This window comes from Anabas testudineus, chromosome 18, assembly GCF_900324465.2.
Source record: "Anabas testudineus chromosome 18, fAnaTes1.2, whole genome shotgun sequence".
NCBI lineage: Eukaryota > Metazoa > Chordata > Actinopteri > Anabantiformes > Anabantidae > Anabas > Anabas testudineus.
Window position 1 is genome coordinate 22,216,233 of NC_046627.1, and position 22,176 is coordinate 22,238,408.

General features: G+C 41.5%; 1 protein-coding gene across 1 annotated transcript in view; it reads left to right on the forward strand.

Moving 5' to 3' along the window:
• The window catches only part of LOC113157360 (astrocytic phosphoprotein PEA-15), a 32,615-nt gene extending 11,310 nt beyond the window's left edge, over positions 1–21,305 (forward strand). Inside the window, exons 2-4 of the mRNA XM_026352804.1 lie at positions 20,016–20,190; positions 20,312–20,467; positions 21,145–21,305. Of these exons, the coding sequence (XP_026208589.1) occupies positions 20,019–20,190; positions 20,312–20,467; positions 21,145–21,209 (393 nt within the window). The 5' untranslated portion in view covers positions 20,016–20,018 and the 3' untranslated portion in view covers positions 21,210–21,305. The remainder of the gene's footprint in view (positions 1–20,015; positions 20,191–20,311; positions 20,468–21,144) is intronic.
• Positions 21,306–22,176: the final 871 nt, after the last annotated feature.

Consider the following 22,176-nt stretch of genomic DNA (forward strand, 5'->3'; position numbering starts at 1 on the left):
GTACCAAGTGCGTAATTAGGAAAAAAATGTCATGCCTGTGGGGATCTTTTTTATGGCTCTGTTCTGCCTGTGCTGTGCTCTGCAGGAGTAAACCACCTCTGGTGAAAGAGAGTGAGAAGAAGGCTTTTTGGCTTCCTCGTCTAAACGGGTCAGAACAGGGCGGAATAACATTATTACTTCTCGGCGACAAATCCTCTTTCACATCGTGGCTCCTCTTGCTGAAAATACAACAAAAGGCATTTTTCCGTCCTCCCACTCCTCCACCGCTTCCAGCGCCGCTGCCACCTTTACCTGCTGCTCTTGTGAGACAGCGGAGCTGCGTGATTACAGCCGACACTCTTCATGAAGTGTGCTCTGTGCACGGATTCGGGGCAGTGCCTAAATGTGCGATGTCAGTGTGTGGTGAACTGGTTATGCGGCGTTTTCGTGGTGAATTTAGTTGCTGCCATGTATTTTGTTTGCTTGTGCGTTTTCGAGCATGCTCAGGTCTGTATTAGAAACATACATAAGAGAAGTTGCGTGGGTCTGTTTTTCTGGAGATGCAAGCATTCACGTGGGTCGACGCAGGCGTGGGCGTTCTGGCCTGCTTATTATTTGTATGTGTGTGTGTCTGCAGCTGTGGCTCTTGTCCACTGTGTGAGGCGAGGTTATGGCATCCTGTTCCTTTTCCTCACTGCCTCTCCATCTGGAGCAGAGCCAGCCTCAGTGAACTGTGCATTACAGTAGGATACGGCTCCATTATCACCGTGAAGAATGCCGACGTCCGGAGCAGGGGCCTGCTGTGCAACAGCGTGTTTGTGTGTATGTGTCGCGATTTCATTGCATGAACAAACTTCTGTTTGATACTTTTACTGTGAGAACACAAATTCAGAGGTCTGCACAAGAGATAAGGGTTGTGATCAGGTATTTAGTTTGGATATTGTGAAACTTGAGATCAGTCCACTTTCCTCTGCTCAGCCCTTCCGTTATTATGAGTCTTGAAATTACAAAAATATCAAACATTTGCACAACGTACTATTCAAGCAGAAATAATTGGTTTTGGAGCATAGTTCTGCCATTAATTAATTATAAGAGGTGACATAGCAAATGTCTTAGCTAAAGCTAAAATATGTGACAAGAATCCTTCAAAGTGACGACATTTGTGAATTTGTTGAATCAGGAAAGAGGCTGTGGTCGATGGTGATGGCGAGAATTCTGACTCAAGAGGAAAAGATAAGTGAACAGTCAGCCGGGAATGAATTTGATAGTTATCCTTAAAGTCAGTGTTACAGAGCAACAAAGTCTAGAGAGGGAGGAGGGCGAGGTGGACGGGTCAAAGAAGTCAGACGTTGTCGGACAATCACTGTCCTGTTTCCCTTCCAAGAGTCAGCATGTCTTTCCTTTTAACCGTGACCAAGGCCGTTCCCTTACACAACCAAGGATGTGTTACTGTAATTATGCTGAGTAAAGTCCCTCAGTCGTTTTAGTGTCTTATCTTAACCACAGTGTTGTCAAATCCTTGTCCTGTCATGTCCAGTGTGTGCCTTTTTTTTTTTTTTTTCAAGCAACATCTAGATGCTCATCTCTGCTAACGAGGACACCACACACACGTTTTACAGTCAATACTTAAACAATAGATTTTGGGCGGAGTTGCGCATCAAGTCAGTCATGATGCGCATGTGTTTGCATCCGTTCCTTGAATGCAGCTTTTTTTTATTCTCCATCTCCACCCTGACAGGCAGAAACAGCAGCTGCTTTAAAGGCAGCGACAGGCAGGCTGAATAAAAATGGAATCGCAGGCTAATGCTCCTGCATATGCTCCACGCTCATAAGTGCCACAGGCCAACAATAGGCGAGAGAAACATGTTGTCGGAAGCACAATGTTCACAGACTGATAGCGGCATCGGAGAAGGTGAGAGTGTAGGTTTGTGCAGGTGTCTGTCAAATACAGACAGACTTGAAAATATACAAATACACCTACACGATGTGACAGTGTGCAGCAGCTGAGGGAGAGGACTTCACTTTTTGCGTCTTATTCGGATAAAGGTGCTACTTTGATGGGTCCCAAACAGCAGATAGAAAAAAGCTTTAAACAATGTATCAAGTCCCAGACATGAGCAAACAAACACGTGTGCAAAAATCTCATTTTTCTTGTCTTAGTCTTTTTTCCGTCTGGTCCAAATGCTCCAGCAGCATTTTTCCATCTAGCCATTCGTCCATCTGGGATCAGGCAGGAGCCAAACAGGAAATTTTTTCTTTCTTTATTTAGTTTTCTTTTCTTTTTGGCTCAGTCAGCTGCTTGAAGATATTTATGCAAAGGTGCTGTGTGCAAAGTGAGTGGGAAATGAACCCTGCTTCAAAGTCATAGTGGGCCTTTTATCAGCGTTGCTTTGCATGTCTGCGTAAGTGATTTTGACCCAGTATGTGTGTCAGTTGGCCTGTGCGCATGTTTCACTGGCTTTGTTTGCATATTGTTGACAGAGAAAGACAAATGAAGAGGAGAGGAAGGATGGTGTATGTGGGGGTGTTGGTGTTGTTTCCCAGGTAGAAGAGCCACATCATCGTCCAGGCGGCGCTCTCCTTTATCTGTTGTAGTCATGTTCTTGTGCCGTTCTAAACCCCTTCCTAATTATCTCTGTTTCACTTTGTTAGTACTTTAAAAATAACAATTTCACAGCAGGATTCAATATACCACAGTCAAAGAGTCGAAGCCTGATAGGACAGTTGACATTTAACTGACGAAACGATGAATTAAAGTGCTCCCCATCCACCAGCATCACATAACTTCTTCTTAAACTACAATTTTTCATTGTTAGTTTGTTCATTTATTTTTCATTGATAGTTTGCACATTATTGTTTTTAGAAGTGTCTGTGAGAGACATTATATTTCAAACAAAGATAATGAGATCAAGAGGGCAGAAGACCACGTCCACAGAGAACAGACTGGGATATGTTGGAGGAGTCTCGGGAAGCAAAACGGGACAAAAATAGAGTGTGAGAGATTATGTGAGCTGTGCAGTAGAGAAAAAGACAAATGCGATGATGGGAGTGAATGAGATGGAGGGAAGGAGGCGGCGGAGATGTTCAGGCAGTGAATGGAGGGAGCAGAGCAACAAGATGAGGGGTGTGGACAATGACGAGAAGGTGTTGGAGACTGTGACAAAAGAAAATGAGCCGTGTGGTTTGTATGAATTACGCCTGCAGTTCCCATCTGTGCTGACGCCACCTCAACTGTTCCACGACTTTTTCTCCTTGAAGAAAGAAGAAAATCATGCTAGGAACAATATCACAGCAGAGAAATCATTTCAGAGACTAATGGGGAGAAACAACATTATTAGACTACCATTTCCTTTTTATTATTATTAGTATTATCATTATTATTATTATTATTGTTATTATCTTATTTTAGTGTGTATAACCAATATATCCTACGTCAAACTTGAAAAGTGTGCATGCAACATGTCTGCATCCTCCATAAAATCTTGCTTTTGCTTGTATTCAAGAAGCTCTAATTATTATTTCTGTCGGAATAAAGATGTCAAAGTTATTTTGTTGCTGCTGAGCTTAGGGAACAGATGGGAGAAGAGTTATTTTTGTAGAAAATTAAAATTCTTCTCACTAGTGTCAAATATTAATGCAGTGCTTGATTTATTTATTCAGAGAGTAGGTGTTTAGAGTGCCTAGTGCCATTCACCTTGTCTACTTAAGCTTCATGTAGGCTGCTCTTTGTGGTTAAATTTAGGACTGAAGCAGGCTAAACACCTTTTTGGGTGGAAATATACTGCGTGTTCCTGCTGTTGCTGTTTTTTTGTTTAGTTCATCACTATTTCAAACTATCAACTCCTTCTGCAGACTTTAACCCCTCGTGGAAATGAGATGACATCAGATGGGTCGTAAACGCGTCCTAGACAGAAGTCAGTGTTACTGGGCTTCATGAGTTTAACATCTCAACACGCCTCATCCCTGTTTCCTCCCACTCCTCTGCTCATTATCCTCCTCCTCTCCCTCGGGCCTTTTTCTGCTTGTCTTTTTAATTCTGTGCTCATATCACCTGTTAACACACACAGCTAGACGAGTCGTCAGCTGATCATAACAAACCAGCCGGACCCCTGTCTGATATTCTTGATGACTGGACAGTCAATCAAAACATCTGATATTATTTCCCGGCAGGGTGGCTGTGTCTGAATGTTTTTGGCTCTTAATAGGTTTTCCCACTCGCCTAGCTGGCCACCTGTCTGTCTTGGTTTTCTCAGAACAGAGCTACACAAATGTAGGAGCATGGATGATCTGGAGGGTTTGCTTTTTCTCAATACAATTTACCATTCAAATGGATTTGTGAGTTATCTTTGTGTTGACCAACGTGTCAGTCTTTGTGTTGATTGAGGTTTATTAGGTGTATCTGAGGCTACACTAGGTCTTAGAAGAATTATAACCGAAAATTTCATGTTTTTTTCAGCTATCGAAGGCTGAAATGCTTCAGCGTTTCGAGCCTTGTGGTCTATAATTCCAGCATTTAGCCGAGGTGCCTATTTTAGACATGACAGCTACTTGTTAAAAACCTTTTACTACACTGTAATTTTCCCACAGGTCACGGTGAAATGAATGAATCAGAAATTAGTGCAGTTTAATATAATGACGCTCAATTTAGTCTTTCATCTGTTGTCAGAACAGGTCAGAAAGGTGTATCAGTCATGAAATACGTTGTTTGTGGTAAAATTATCCTGCATGAATTTTCAGCCTCAAACTTGCTTCTATCATTGTTTTAGTTGTGTTGCCATGGTGACCGTGTTTTCATGCTCTGCTGCATACACGCTCGCAAAAGCCCGCAATGAAGGAGCGAGGAGAGGATGAGTGTCGGAGTGAAGGAGTGAGAGATGAGGAGCAGAGATATTTTTGACTTGACTTCACAGCAGGGTGTCTGGAAAAGGCTGACGTCAGCTCGCCATTTGCGCCTTTTGTCGAATGTTTGCCTGGAAGTTTTGCACAAAACGGTGCTGCTGTTGCAATCACACTCCTGCACAAACAGACCAGAAACACACACATCCACGGCATCCTTACTTCATCTCCACACACATACACACTCGGCCCCTCCCTTCCTCATTTTTCCCTCTTCCCAGAGGCACAAAGATATTTTTATCTTCTATAAAGCCCAAACGCTAATGAAGCATCAACGACACAAACACATTTCCATGAATTTTCATATCTGCCTCTCACCACTACTTTTGTAACACGTTATAGCGTTTTTGTCTGCTGTTGTGAACAAACACGGCCCAGTGCATGAAAGTCGGCGCCACTTTGAGTTGTCCGATGCATTTCAGTGATAATTGTACATTTAATAAGGCTTTTTCATCACTTGTCTTTAAATCTCATTAATGTTATGGGCGGTGAAGTGAGATGATTCCACTTATTTCCAGTCCATTTACTTTTTTTTCAAATATTTTCATATAACAGTTGACAGTGTCATAAAATGTGACCCACACCTCTTCAACACAATGTGACACAACACTGCAGTCTTGTAGTAAATTAGTTTATTTACATTGGGACTGAATGAATGAAACAAAGAAAAATAAAGATTTAGTTCTGGTTTAAAATATACACGTGTGATCTGCATTATCTGAAAGATTCCCCATCAAATCCTGCACCTATCACCTGAGACCAGGTGCCAGTAACGTGTCACTGCTATCAAGAGATGGACTGTCTATGGTCATCTGTCAGTTAGACATACATTACAATACACTACAAACATATATACTGTATCAGATATACAGTATAGATACTACAGTTCTTTGCTGCAGTGTTCTTCTTCAGCGCAGCCACGTGCTGTGTGTGTTAATCAGTCAATTACTTGTATGTTCGCCTCACAAATGTGACAAATGCAGTTGGCTTGTGAGAGATGCATGAAGGTTAATTATGTTAAGTGTGTACCATTCACAGAGGTGGAATTTAATTTAAGTATTATAAGCTAGAGTCACTTTGTTGCACGACAGTTCTTAAAAATCTTTTATATTTATGCTCAACTACATTCATCTGTTGGTAGTTTGACAAAGAAAAGCAGCAAGTATCAAATCTCTCAAAAAATAAACCATCTAACTAGCAGCCAAGCAGTTGCAGCTTCAGATGTAACAGGCACATATACATACTAGAAAGAAAGACAATTAGCATGTTTCCCAAAAGCTCGCACTGTTCCTTTAACTCTGGACATAGTAGTTTGACAAATACAAGTCTTGATGTAAATTGCTCTTACGAGCCGGAGCCTACGAGCCTTCAGTGTCATGTTGCTGTTTTGCTCAGCGGATGAGGTTTGTTCAGTTGTTATGGAAAAAGCTAAACTCCAGGAAATCTCCATGACAACAGAGCAACATCTATTCACTGAGGAGAAAGAAACGTGTTGTTAAAAGCACCAGAAACCTCCTGCAAGTGGACTTTGACACAAGTCTTGGGGTTTTTTTTCCAAATTGATTCAAGATGAAAGTCAGAGGGTACTTGCAGTAATGTGTCATTTGACATTTCATCGCTCGAGGTCTAATGAAATAATAAAGTATATAATAAAATGTTGTGGTTGCTACAAAACTAATTTTAGTTCAGAACACCTGCCGCATCAAAACAAACCAAATGACATTACCAGCAGCAACACCAGCACCTTAAACCTACTTGGACGCATAAAGAGCCTCTAATGACTGTTGGCTGTGCCGACTTATCAGGTGCTGAAAGTTACTGACTTGCTTACAGTAGCTTAGCTGCACGGAAGCAGGATTTTAATGGATTAGAGAATTAGACCTGACGGCGGTTCGGCATCGTGGCGATGCATTGCGTGACTGCACACTGTTGTTGTCTCATTTGGCCCAGCCGCTGTCACTGCAGGGGTCACCGAGTCGCGAGGTTCGTCCCAGAATAAACAGGGCTTTGCTTTGATTAGAGGATCGACGAAGGGCTGCGTGTGTCTGTTTATACATGTTGGGGCTCAATCACTCACTGCAGGTATTTCTGCACATGCTCTAACCCAGTTACCTTCATCTCCTTCTTGTCAGTCTCCTCCTCTATTTCGCTTCCTTTCATGCAGCCAGCATCTCTTCCCGAATCTACACTCCCCACATCTGCTCTCTCTCTCTCTCTGTCTCTGGTTTTAGTCATGGCCATCTGGTCTTTTCCTGCAGCCACGATGAACCATTTGCCATTTAGAATTTAGGTTAAGCAGAAGGCAGCCACAGTGACAGTGGATGGAGTAATTCGCTCTCTCTCTCTCCCTCTGTCGCTCACACCAGAGCACTCATCCACATGTGTGTGGGACATGCAGCTGTTCATATTCACACAGCTATTCATGAGGCATTCACAGTATCGAATGCAGTATAAATGCTACAAAAGGCTAAGTATTGTATGTACTGTAAATACATGGCTGTCCTGTGCAGATTTAATGCTACATTGAGGGTCATTTGCAGCCCTCATATGTGTCAAATTAGCAGTTTCCACCTCCTTGCAGCCTTTGTGTTAAACCAGCTAGGAACTGATTGCTGATGGACCTAAAAGTGAACAGTGGACCAAAATTCACTGGGTTAAATGTTGCGACCATGCAAGTGATACCACATTGTGTGTAGTGCTTCCTGTAGTCCTGTACAGTTCACTGCAAGTCCAATGTGCAGCCTAAACACGCTCCTGTGGATAAATTTGAAGCATCTTTTCCTACGTACTTTTGAACACATGGTTTGACAAATTAGAGTCACTGCATGCAGGATGTCTCTGCAGAAAGCTGACCCCTGAGGGAGAGATAGAGAGACGAGTAAGAGGGCAGTGTTGAACAAAGCAGAAGGGATTAGCTCCAGTTTTAATTCTGATGGAAAGTCCAGCTGCTGCTTTTTCCCCCCTTCTTTTCCTCCCTCTGTCCCTTCTGCTCGCTCTCTTTCAACCCTCTCAGTCCACTCTCTCTCTCTCGTCTTTTCTGTCTCTCTCCCTTGGTGGCTGCTGTTTTTTCCGCTGCCCTAAACCCATGGCCAGGAAGTGTGTCCATGGTGACAGCAGGAAGTAAAGCCTCGGCTGGTCAGACACAGCCAGGTCTCCACGGCACAGAACACAGCTCAACAGCAGCACCTTGAAATATCTTGTTCCCTCATCCGTCTATGCCCTTGGAAAACTCATTTTATACAGATCGAGTTGGTTCTAAAGCAGCAATTTATTCCCAATTTTATCTGGTATTTGTCTCAGAAATGAATTCATGCGTTTTATTTGCTCACTAAGGGATTACTGAGTGATTTGATATGTACTTACATTATGTGTTAGTGTATGCGCGTGTGAGTGCATGCAGGCATGTGTGCATCTGGTTTTTACTAATGAATCAGTCTCTATTTGTACAGAACAGCATGTTTCTTTTCCAATACTAATCAACAAATCCAGGACTTTTCATCGTTGTCTCTTCTCTCTCTCTTCTTGAACATGCATTCACACTCGCATTTCATTTTGTTTGTACGTTTTGTTTGTACCCGTGTTCTCTTGCTGAAACAAATTCGATTTCCTTCCTGAAAGTCTCCTGTAGGGTTTTTCTCTTTCCCTCTTTCGGTGACCTTTACACCCTGGTTTTACGCCAAAGAAATTAGAGTTTCCTGTATGCAGGACACATCCACACGTTGCCCACAGTGTGTGTGTGTGTGTGTGTGTGTGTGTGTGTGTTTTGGGTGCTTGTGTGTCACTTAGGAGGATTGGCTGTTGGATCTGCCTACACAAACTCATTCTCAATACTGTTGGTCGATAGAGATAGGGAGGATAAAACTTGCACACATGTAATTAGATCATTGCATTTATTGTTATTATATGCATTAAAGCTACAGTATATAGACAATTTTCTTGGTATAAATATGCTCAAACTATAATGTGTCAAAACCATTGTTAGACATCACTTAAAAAATGACTGTGTTTATCCTTTCACAGCTTGGAAGAACTGACCCTTTAGATGCTTTAATGTCAACCCAGATGAAAAGTTAATGCCCTATGTAACTTTTCCCCAATCCTGCTGTTTACTGTAAGAGAAGGACGTGCACATCCAGGAAGAATGGCGTACTGTACGATAAGCCAGCATTTCTTTTTTTAAAGAACAGGTTCAACAACATTTCAGCAGGTTTCACCATTATACCTCTTCAGGAAGCACAGAGCGTAAATGTGCATTCAGCTTGTACTCATGTTTAATCCAGAACAGCTGCTTGAAGGTTTGATTGACCAAGCAAACATACGAAAATCTGACGAATTCCTTCAATCAAATGTATTTCCCTTAGACAGTGACACTATATAAAATTAAATGTTAAGATTGAATATATATTTTTTGTTTTGTACAATTTCCGTACCACGTGGGCGCATTTCCAACAAACGTTACTCAAACTGGACTAAAGATTGCAGCTAAGGACTATTTGCACTCTTACATATATTAAGACATTTAGTGTCACTGTCAGATTCTTAACTAAGATTGTGAATATTTCATCATTACACCTGCTAAACAGTGGCATTGTAATGTGAAGGCACGCAGAAGACAAATCAAGTAAGAGAGAAAAGAATGGTTAAAAAAAGATAAAGATGATTTATTTTTATTTTTTGAATCAACAGAACTGTTTTTACACACAGCAAATCTTCTTTTCTCCTCAATGGAAAAATAGGCCAGTGGCCTATATTCTCCGGCGCTTCACTGCTTCTCCCCAGATTAGCGTTTTCTCCTTTCCTCAGTTTCCTCCCCTCCTCTCTCTCCTGCTTTTCCCTGCTCTGGGTTTTTGAACTGATAAGTGCTGGCAGTCCTCGCTGCCTCATTGGACACAAGGCCGTCTGTAAGGGAAATGAACGAGCCTTCTTCTTTCGCTCTGTCCCTTTCCTTTCTGCCCTACACCCCTTTCCTCTTTTTCTCATGTCATTTTCCCTCTTATCCCATAATAATAATCCTAGGAAGAGAATAGTGAGAGAACATGACCAACTAGAAGAGGATTTATCCTGTGGTAAAGGGCGGGGAATCTCTTCCAAAGCATGCAAACACAATATCTTAGCCTTGTAGAAAGACGGCAGAAAAATTGTTGGAGGTAGAATAAAAACCGGAGCTGGTGTTACTCAAGGTGTTTTATTTGGCAAGTGCACATAGGCAATGTTCTAAGCAAGAGAGACATCAAAGTAAGATTAATGGTCAGAAATCAATTCTAATGTTTCCCAGCAGCAAGATGCTCCTGTGATGACGATGACTTCAAAGCCACAAAGAGCACAGAGACGATTAAAAGAGGAGTCATAGAGAATGAAAACTGAGAAGTGATGACTGAGTTGTGATGAACGAGGGAGAAACCGAGACAAAGGAGGTGAAATAAGCAGCGTTGGTTGTGAATGATGTAGATGGGGGAGGGTGGATGGCCCAAGCTTGGAGTACCGTGTTTGACCTTTCTGATAGGGGGACTGTGTTTTTATTTGAGTCGTATGTGCGCGAATCCATGTAGCGCTACGCTTAGCTGTGAAAAAGGACGCTCTGTGCAAGCGGTTTAAATGTCATCTTAGGTAAACTAGTTTTCAAACCGAAACATCTGCTGCAAAAAGTCTCATGTAGTGCTTCACCATTAGCTGACTAACTCAAATGTCAGCTCATCACAAGTATAAATAAATAATATGCCCATTACTTTATCCATTTCATGTTTGAGATGTGATGGTTATTGGTCATGTCAGCAAAATTACAATATTTGCTGACCTTTACACTGCATTACCACAGTTTTTGTCTTAAGTATAAGACGGGATAAGTGATGGACTTTAAGTACTGTATATTTAATCAAGTGTTGTACTTGTAAAAGTACTTTAGGTACTTACACATGAGGACCTCCCTTCTATGTCACAGAACTGCTGATTTCAGACTTTCCTTAGTTAGAACTTGATGGTTTAAAGACGTTTTGATGTGATACAGTCCTGCAACTTTAAAAAAACGCAGAGACAAAAAGCATGAAATTATAAAAACATCAAATGGAAAATGTATGTATTCTCAACATTTAGAGACCTTATTGTATTTGATAACTTTTAAGTGTCGAGGACACTGCTTTCTTTGAAAAAACTAGAACTCGGCCTCCTTTTTAAAAAAATGTCTAGACTTGCTTTGCCAGTCGAGTTGCGCTTCAACCTTCACTTTATGTTAATGAGTTCTGGGTAATGAACATCTTGTACAGACACAGTACAAAATACATATACTAGCAGTAAAAGCGTATTTTTATGTTTTCATGCAAGCCGAGTAGCTAGCAGGAAAAGAAAGAGAAAAGCTGTAGTACTGTATGTGGCTGGAGAGAGGAACCCAGAAAAACTATATTCGGGTTACTTATCCTGCTACCATGTCAACCTGGACCCAAAGAAGCAGCTAAAATGAATGGATTCATGGATATAAGCACATGAGCCTTTGTTCATAAGCCATGTGATCACTCGATTTCAGTGCACCCCAAGACCATGTATTCAGTACTGGTGGGATGATACAGACAAAGAAGGTTTGCAGCAACTGCGAGAACCAGGGACCAGGAACCGAAATAAGCACAGACAGACAAACTAAACTTGGACTTCCCCCAAACCCTCAGTAAAAATGAAAAATCAGGCACAGCTGCATGGTAACAGCATGGTGTCATTCTGTGGCCCAGCAGGACGCCACAGTGCAGCATCAGTGGATAAAGTCCTTACATGGCGGTGAGCAGTGAGGGCTAGTCGATCCCTACACTGACTGGACAGCGTTTCCTCCTCTTCCTCCTCGGCCGCGTCTGCAGGGGGCATCTGTTGTTTGCAATTGGCACGACACCTGCAAGGAACAACAGTACTGATCAATGTCTGACAGTTTGAGAGCCAGAGAGGCAGATTTTACATTGGTTTAGACATGGGCAGACAAAACAGGTATGCATGTAGGTTGTGATTTATAGCTTTCTCTCTATTTACTACATGGCTAAAGAGTGTATGTAGGGAGATTGGCAGTCTGAGAGTTACATTGCTATTGTAGAAAGCACATGTTGACACATTTTATATATGAATTCTTCAGCAGTAAGGCCATTAAGTATGTTTCATTGGACAGTAAAGTCATGCTACCTGATCAATCATACATTTATATCCCAAACTACTCACAGAGCCGGCATATATGAAATTCATCGTCATTAACCGCAGATTTTCAAGAGGGATCAGTGCTATGAACTAACAACATAGTGGCACGTTCATGTTGGGAGAGCTCATATTCTTTCATAACGAGTAGCTGTGAAAAGAGACATATTTAGCTAAATTCTTTAATTATAGTAAACAACTGCATTCACTGCAACACTGCAGTTAAAAGAGAATAGCTTCAGTATTTGTAGAAGCAAAGCCTTTTATTACCTCATCAAGAATTACTCACTTCAACCAACCCTGGTATTCAACCCAAACCTCAGTACATTTCCTGGTTTGTGGACTAGCCAGCATAGAACAAGAGGTTCTTTGTAAGACTTGCGCTTTGCATCATTGAAACTGCGTGTCCTTGACCCAGGAGATAAACATTTTATTACACTGTAATAGGTTTCTTAGGTCTTGCAGACACCCTCATTTGGATAATATATTAGTATATATAGCAATTATGTGTAATAAGTATGGTGCACATACATCAAAATGCCAATGCATAATATAAGCATCAAAAGTCATATCAGCACCGTGATATAGTTAACAAGGGATAGTTTCTTCACACTGTTTTGATGTAACAAATACTTTATGTGTCCATAAAGTACAGTGTATTGTCTGTGAAGGTTGTTATCTCCTTTTTTTTTTTGTGGGTTTCACAGTGCACAAGCATGACTATGTACAAAACAGCGCATGTGGGTTGAAGTGAAATGCCTGAAAAGGAACGGCAATTAGATACATGCTCAGAGATGCAAATGTGCATCTGTGCTTGGGTAAGAGAGACTTCTGACCTGAGAGGTAGATTTTTGGAGGCAGACATTTTTGCTACAACCTGCAACTGTGAGCTCTTCTGCCTCCCACTCTCTGATCCCTCACCTCCCGGTACTCCTGCAAGAAACGGAGAAGGTTTACTGCACTGAAACTACAAGCTAGTGTGGAGGGGGGGGGGGACTTGAAAGAGATAGACAATAGGAGAGAAGATAGCTCCCACTGTGCTACATTTTAAAGTAGCATTGCTTGAATTAGAGAAGGATTACATCAGGCACTTATGTAATATCTAGTTTCATTTTTGGAATGAGAGCTGTGCTGGTTTAACATAGACGTTGCCATATGAGGAGATCCAAACAGATTTTTTTTTTTTCTTGTGAAATCGAGGTGAGTTTCATGGGAAATTTAAAGATGGAGAGTGGGAGGGACTCCTACTCTCTGCCTCTCAGTCCATCTGAGTGCAATAGAAATATATAGAGAGAGAAGGAGAAAGAAATGAAGGGGGGGCGGGGAAGTTGAAAGGTCCGGATATATTAAGTGAGATATTTAATGAACTAGATGGAGATTAACTTGCTCCACCCTCTTTAGTAAAACATGAAGAAACACGACAGAAGGGTACAAAGGGAGAGTGAGAAATAATTAGAGGTAGGAGAAGGGAGTGCAGTGTTTAATAGCAGTTGCAGCTGCATCAAACACATGTAGACTAATGCCTAGGAAAGGCTGACAGTTCAGGCCAGACACTTAGCTTGGCTTAGCATAAGACTGAAAATGGATGACAAGAATTAGGCTGGCTAAGTGGAAAGATAACTTTGTTGTTGTGAACTACTCCTGGGACAAAAGAAGCAACACTTCCTGCTATTTTACACATTTGAAATTTCAGAAGTTAAACAAAAACATGAATGAAATTGTTTGTCCTAAAAACAAAATAAATAAAAAAAATCCCATGTGGTTTAATTGAAATTTGGTCCCCTAATAATCAGTCATAGGTTTTAATACAGGATATTATTAAAGGAAACAAAACACAGAATCAACAGTCCTGCTTTCATCAGCTTCAGCCACCAGCACGATGAAACAACTCATCCTAAAACAAAAGCATAATCTGGTAGCCAAGACTTGTTTTCCAACAGCATGTTTTAGATGTAAGGGTCTTGCATTGAAATTGTACTTACCGATTGTTTTAATAAAGTCTAAGCAGTGATTGTAAATTCAAGCAGATGAGATTCTGAGGTGACTGTGTGAAGACAACAGGTAGGTAACAATGGGGGAAAATTGGTTAAAGAAAATATGCAAGGAGCAGGGAAAAGAAACTAAGACACAAGTCTGCATATATTGTTCTGTAGAGAACATTTTAGCTGTTTCCCAGGTGTTTGTTTTTGTTGTTGTTGTTGTTGTTTCTTTGTTTTTTGTTGCCACGGTAAAATCTAGAGTTGGCTGGTGGTCTGCTTGTGTTTGGAGGAGAGATAAAGAGTGTGTGTCTCTGTTTGTGTTGCTGATTGAAGACGGGTTACAGAATATATGTTGGCCACGTGACTGTCACACTGTTGCAGTGAGGAGATCAGCTTCTCACTGTCTCTTTTTGTTTATGTGCATTAGTGTTCTGGTACTTTTTTTATATAATGTGTTGACATTTTTCAACTATAACTGTGTTTCAGTAATGTAAATAGAAAAAACTTTTGCATACAACTTTACACACATTTGTGTTTATGTATGATGTCAGTCAGCTTAGTAGGGGCTTTTATTTTGAAAGGGTTTGGGGGGGGGGTGTAGAGTGAGGTGAAGAGGAGGGGTCTCTGCCCTGTTGCTAGGTAACAGTCTCAAGCCTAAAGGCAAAGCCAGGCCTGGTTTCCATGGTAACGTCATTGGTGTGGAGAGTTTTGTTGGTTGTGGCGTCATATGTGTAACGATGTATGTTTCTGTGTGTGTGTGTGTGTGTGTGTGTGTGTGTGTGTGTGTGTGTGTGTGTGTGTGTGTGAACCACTCAGGAGGGTTGAGTATCAGTGCTGTTGAAACTGGAAGGGCAAACGTGAAATGAGGCGTATAATGGAAAATAAAATAATAGATTTGATCTGTGTGAGTGCAGCAGGGCTCGGTCGACATCTCTACAGCCATCAGACGAAGATCTTCAACATTCACACCTGACATTATCTTTCTTTGTTCACATGCCGCCTCAGGGCTGAATTCGTGTGCTCGATAGTAAATATGAATGAACTGCTGCCGTGTCTTCATTCTCTTTGTGCTGTTTAAGAAATCCCTTGTTGTTCTAGACAGATAAAGACAGACATGAGGCAAAGGCTTGAGCAGGAAACATGAAATAAAAAAGACAACGCAAAGACAGAATGAAGCAAAAGAGGGGACAGCGAGTGTTGTCTGGGCTGATAATGTCTTGATTGCACGATGTAAAGCAGACTATGGTGAAGATAGTGGTGGGAGGTCAATAGTTTAGTCACGGTGTGGAGGAGGAGCTCCTCAGGCTGCTCGGCTACCATGTACACCCTGAAATCTACGGAGGCTTTTATGCCAAGATAAACAAGCCGTTTTTCGGCCGTGGCGTCCATTGGCAGTGATCACTGACCTGTTAACCTCTTCCAAATAAACAAATATGTATATTTTCCTAAATATTCAGCTCTTCCTATAAAGACTTGAACTTTAAAAGATACAGTGTGTCTGTAAGCCAGAAGTTCACAGAGCTGAAAACGCTGCTCTGTCCACACACACACACACACACACACACACACACACACACACACACAGCCGGGCAGCAGAGAAAGAGGAACAGACAAGCAGACAAAAGCATGTCTGTGTCCATGAGAATGTGAAGCACAGTGGGTCTCTATGTATGGAAGCAGTGTCAGGCTCGTCCCAGAGAGAGCGGGGAGCACGGGGTGGGGATGGGGGGCAGCAGTTAGAGGGGATTTCACAGACTCTTCTCAATAAAGCGTGACTACACAATCGCAGAACACTCTTAGAAACAACATCTCATATCTCAGTTTTGGCCTTTTGAAAATCGATGATGCCTGGCCTTCACGGAAATGGTTGGAGCAGCAGCAGACTGTCTCTCTGTGGCTGCTCAACATTTTGCATTATAGATGTATATTTTTGTCTCTGTCGTCAAAGAACAGTAAAAGCATGGAAAGCATGCATGATTCAGATTTAAACTGTAATACAGCTGCCAAAAAATGACAACTTCAACTTGGTTAAGCAACATGTCCACACACACCAATCAGCCACAACAGTAAATCCACCCACAGGTTTAGTATGGAAGCCCCTATGTGCAAAAAACAGAACAAGTTGAGTTTCTTTCCTTTATAATCCAAGATGGAAAACATAGGCTTAAAAATATGAAAAACTCAAAATATGAATATGAACAAAACATGTCAGTATCTGTGGTCCATATTTTATCCTCCTCCTATATCTACTAGTCAACTGGCATCATGTTTTATGATTCAACGTGTTTTTGATTTTTTGTGTTTGTAGGTTCGTGAGATGCTCATGCTGCAGCATATATGCAAAGTTTTATCATGTAACTGCTGCATATTGTCAGTATCACAATATGACAACATTCCCATCATCATCGAGAGGAATTGTAGGCGTTGTGAAACAGCACAGGACGACTTATAATTGTGAAGTTAAAATAATGACATTTATTAATGAAGCAAAATGTTATTTTAAATTATAATAATTATGACGACAAATAGTTGTTACTGTAGAACTTCACAGAACCAGTGCAGTTTCTTGTTGACAAGTTGACAAGAGATTAATTTTCTGTCATTTTACTTAAGAATAAATGTGTTTACTTTATTTCATATTTAGCAAAGGTTTCTCTTAATTATAGTAATTATGGTGTGGTAAAAGAAAAACTTAAATACTAAAGAACAAGTTGATTTTCCAGGGCAGAAATGAGCTTCCATATTTGAAATAAAAATATGTAATCAAAGAGTGAAGCAGAAAATCAAAAATGATTACACAGAATTTTAAAACCCTCTTTTAACTTATAAAACAATATCAAATTGATAAATGATAAATATTTATTTCCTGGGTAAAAAAATAAAGTAGCAAAGAGAGGTGCAGCGTAGGGGAGGTGGTGGGAGAGGAACACTAAATGTAGCCAATTCCTCTATTGTTTTTTTTGGGTTTTGTTTTTTTTTTTTTCTCCTCTAAAAGTACACAAAAACAGTGCCAGTCCATTGTGGTGCAAAACAGAGAGCAGGCAGGGCGACCTCGGTCGAGAGGGGAGGCACAGAGACCGGAGAGCTCACACTCACATTCATTCTTTCAGTCAGGCACCCCCAGTCTCACACACAATACACAAGCCTGAGAGTCCCAGGCACACACACACACACACACACACACACACACAGCATTCAGATCCTTGTTCAATTCACTGGAGTTAAGGTGCACGTCTCTGCTCTCTCCCACGCAGCTCGTTGTGTTGAATGAACTTGCTCCGGTTTAAGAGGACCTGAATGTGCCAGTGAAGACTCACTTTATACTCACTCTATAGTTGTGAGGACACTCGCTGACAGAATTTATTTACTAGCCAATTAGCCTATACTAAACTTACTGCAATGCACTGCAACCCTCTAACACCCCCAAAATGTCCTCACAGCCATAGGAATGCATCCACACACATACACAGTAAAAGTGCTCCGTCATCATTGTGCTCTCGCCCTGAGGCTGAGATCATGGGTCAGACAAACATAACAAAATGTCAGCATTAGCCATTAAAGATCAGACAAACAAATCTGACCTTAAATCAGCCTCTGGGACAATTACATTAGCAGTACTTTCTGCTCTGGTATCGTCCCGCACATCACTGAGGCAGATCTAAAGACTCTGGCACTGTTTGTCATCTGTGCTATTTTAAGGTAAGTAGAGGAAGAAGAACAGGTGAAAAAAAAAAAAGACTTTAGCACTCCTGAGATATTTTTTCTATTTTAAAAAAGGTCAGCATTTCTGCGTTACAGCTATGAAACATCAGCTTCATTTGTCACCATCAGGTCACATATAAGTATCACTGTGCTGCTGCTGCTGAGTCTCTGATGCGCTACAGTGAATTTCCACCCCCTGGTGGCAGCTGCAGGTAACAGCAGCTCTGTTATATAGGTCACTCCACTCATCGCACAGCTCTTCTGGGCTTTATGTACAGCATGTTTATCTGTGATGAGACTGAGAGGATCAGAGGCAGACAGAGCTACACGCCAGTGCCCATGATGCACCGCACTGAGCGGCGGCCTCTCGCCAGCTGCGTGGATGCCAGAGATGTGGGAGGTTGGGGGCTATAGGGATAAAAAGGACAATGCGTGTGTTAAATGCATTTCTTTGCTTTATAGTGGGAGGCTGTAGTTCGTATCACTCCGTAAACTTGCTGAAGTTGTTTTTAGGTAACCTTAATCATTTGCACAGTGTTAAACTGCAGCATCATTAAACCCACTGTGGGCTGGAACAATTTCAACCAAGAACAACCAGGTCTTTGGGAATCCTGAGGAAGCTCGATATGTTGTGATGTTGAAAACGCTGAAAAGAGCACCTCCACCATCTTTTAATTGTCATCATGTGCCTGAAGAAATGCACATATATACTTTTATTAGCTCCTATATGAAGAATGAGGAATGTGCTGTAAACTTTTACAGTAAATGAGCTGATAGCTGATATTTTGTGCTGCTTTTTTTCAGTGTTCTCTTTCACTCTTTACATTGTTGGAATCCATGCAGCGATTTTATTTTTATTTGATTCATTCGATCATGAAGATATATATTGAGAGCCTGACCCAAATATGTTAAGCGAGGTATGAGCTGCAATATGAAGCCTTGTGTCCATGAACTGTGAAAGCCTGCGTTTTCGTCCTGATGTATTTTCTTTGCTTCTTTCTAAACTGACACAGCTGAGCAGAGCAGACGGCCTCAACACGTCTGAATCACTCGGTCTGTTTTTCTGTCTCTCTTTCACTGTGGTTTTCTTGTCTGTTTCACACTGGCTGCCTGCTACTGAACAACAACTCACATGCCAACACACACACACTCCTACACACTCACACACCCTGTCTTTGTGAGGATGATCTAAACCCTGCAATCTTGACAACACTCGTTCCTTAAGGCTAGCCCGATCCATAACTTCTGCATGTCTACAAATCGAGTGCTTCAACCTCGGTTGAATCTGTGACCTGAACAATCGACCCTGTGCAGAAATAAAAGATAAAATGCGGTCTGTGCCAAACATGTTTTCCTGAAGATTGTTTATCCAAACAGGGAAGTATGATGACATGTAACATGCAGAGTCCTGAGGTCAAAGATACTGCAGAGCATTTGTGTTAATCTAGTATGGCTCAGTGTTACGTTATCACTCAGTGATAAAGTGAAGTAAAGAGGTTTTCTCTATTAACTGCAAAGAGAAAAAGTTGCTTCAAAGCAGCCGCTTCACAAAAATCACAAAAAGAAGTGGGGTATTTATGATAAACTGCAATTAAAAGGATGTACAGTAGTTAATGTGACTCTAGTACAGAGATGTTCTTTAATAAGTCCACTAGAGGGAGACAGAGGGTTTGATGAAGGTTTGATGAGAAGCTTGTGCTTTCCCCGTCTTTTGTCATGTAGAAACATCCAACTATATGGCACGCTCATGTGTTTCTGATCATTTTGACAACAACATTAGTCGACAGCACAGATGAACGAGCTACGCCAAGCTCTGCCAACAGTCTGCCAACAGATGAACTTACGCTGTGACCTGATACTTCATTCTCAGCTCTTGCAGCTTTTCCATCCCACATTGTCTGTATGCTTTTGTCATCAGCAGAGGTTTCCTAACAGTTTTCCATCGTGGAGTCTGGGAAGTAGGTGGGCTGTTTTGCACAGTTTAACAAAATGAGGATATTTTCAGCCACCTCAACTTTTGTTGATTCTCTATGACAACATCTTCACTTTTAATCTTATTCTATATATCTACCTCTATATAATGCCTTTGGGTTGAATCCTGCAAAGCAATAACATTAATAAGCATAGTAATACGATATCCAGATACACCTGTCTCAGGCTCAGATTATGTTTAAAGAAGATAAACAATGGTTGTTTTTGTTCTGCGTGTTGTACAGTATGTGCTACATACAGATAAATCTACCTTGCCTTGCATGGCATAACCATTTTCTCATCTCTTCTCTCTCTTCCTCTGTCTAGACAATGGCGGAGTACAGCTCTCTGCTCAGCGACCTTTCTGAAAACATCACCAATGAGGACTTGGAGCAGCTCAAGTCAGCCTGCAAGGAGGACATCCCCGAGGACCAGAGCAACAACATCACCTCCTCCAAGGAGTGGTTTAGCTACCTGGAGAAGAACGACAAGCTGGCCCAAGGTGAGAGACTCAGACGCAACAGATGCAGTCACTATAAAGCAAGACATACTTGAACAGGACGTGTGATATGAGTACCAGGTTTTATGAGTGAACAGATGCAGTAACTACACCATCCATGCAGATAACCTGTCATACATTGAGCACATCTTCGAGATTTCACGGCGGCCAGACCTGCTGACGAGGGTGATCGAGTACCGCACCACTGTGCTCAAGATCTCTGAGGACGACGAGATTGACACCAAGCTCACGCGCATTCCCTCAGCCAAGAAATACAAAGGTAAAACACACCGTGTGCTTACTCTGTGGAGCACGCAGATACAGGCTTAGGTCAGAACTGTCAGTCAAAATGTTAGGATTACTAGCCTTCAGGAACAGGAACTTACCTCTGATCAGCTTCCTGTTGTGCCAAAACTAGTCACATTCTGCCCTCTTGTGGTGAAACTTTCTTACATCTTCTCTACTGGGGTTCCCAACCTGTGAGCCAGGATCCCAAAACATGCCTCTTTTTGCATGATTCTGCTCTTTTGTTTCTTGCACTTCTTTAAGTTAGCATGAATTGAAATAGCAATAAAACACAGGTACAATAAAACGATTAAACATCTATTTACCCACCGTTCACTTATTCACTACTCCCCATTTCAAACCTAAAGGATTATTTATTATAGTTTCTTTATTTATTGGCTACTACTATTTTACTTCATTTTACAACTAAATCCACCATATAGAGAGGTGTTTACAGAATTGAGTGACTTTTGGCATCAAACGTTGGGTCTTGGGTTTGTTCTGTTTATGTACAGACGGTTTCACAGCTTTGGTTTATATCCTGAAATAAAACAACAGTGAGCCAAGACACTGAAATGTGTGTGAGCACTAAAACTTTCTATGTTCAAAGGTTGTTTTAATGTTTCTCTTTTTTTTCTCTACCTTCTTTTCCAACCCGCCCCCCTCAAAAAGACATCATCCGCCAGCCCTCTGAAGATGAGATCATCAAGTTGGCCCCTCCCCCTAAAAAGGTGTGAGGTCGCGACCCGAAGCTCTGATCTTTGCACCTTAATTTCTTCGCTCCTGGCACTCCAGTCAACCGACCAACCGTTTCTGACCAACCCCGTCACTCCCCAACACCCCCCCCCCCCCCCACCCACCCACCCACACTGCACACACACCTCTAGCCACGCACCCTTTTCCCTGCACTAACACGAGCCGTGACACAGAACCATGCGGGAAGACACCCACAAAGCAACAAATCGGATTACAGTGCTGCAGCCTCTTCCCAAGCTGAGGGGAGACAGGAAACTGCGAGCAAAAAAAAAGACATTAGAAGAAGAAATCTGGAAACGGGCCGACGGTGTGTGTGTGTGTGTGTGTGTGAGGAGAGAAAGCCAAAGTCTGCTCTTGATTGAAGCTCTGAGTGGGTCAGTTCAGGATGGGTGTCACATGTAAACAGTGTTCAATCTGTGATGCTGTGTTTATGCCACTGTCTGTGCATATGTGTGTGTGAGTGTGTGTGTGTGTGTGGGTGGGTGTCCACATCCACCTTTACAAACCCGCCCTTTTACAACTTAACAAAACAATATGAAATGGCAAAGCTTTGTTTTTGAGAAAAAAATATCTGAGAGCTCAGAAAGCTGAGAGACAGAATAGAAATAGAGAATCAGCTGTGTGTGCGGACTGATGCATAACCATGACTAACAAAATCCAACAGTGCTTAATTGTTTTTGTTATTCATACTGAATGTGAAATAGCCCAAAATGGCAAAATTCATGGACTGAAAACTACTTTGCGGTGATCAAATGAAAACAAAACATGTAAATACATAGTTTACATGATCAAAAACAAAACTGAAGCTAAAATAAATACAAAACAGAAACGACTTTAAATCTCACACGTGATTCTGCTTCAAATCTATGACAGTGTTTGTAGTAGTGTGTTGTTGCATATTTGTGCAGGTGTGTTAATGTAATGTGAAAGGAATAGGTTGATATTTTT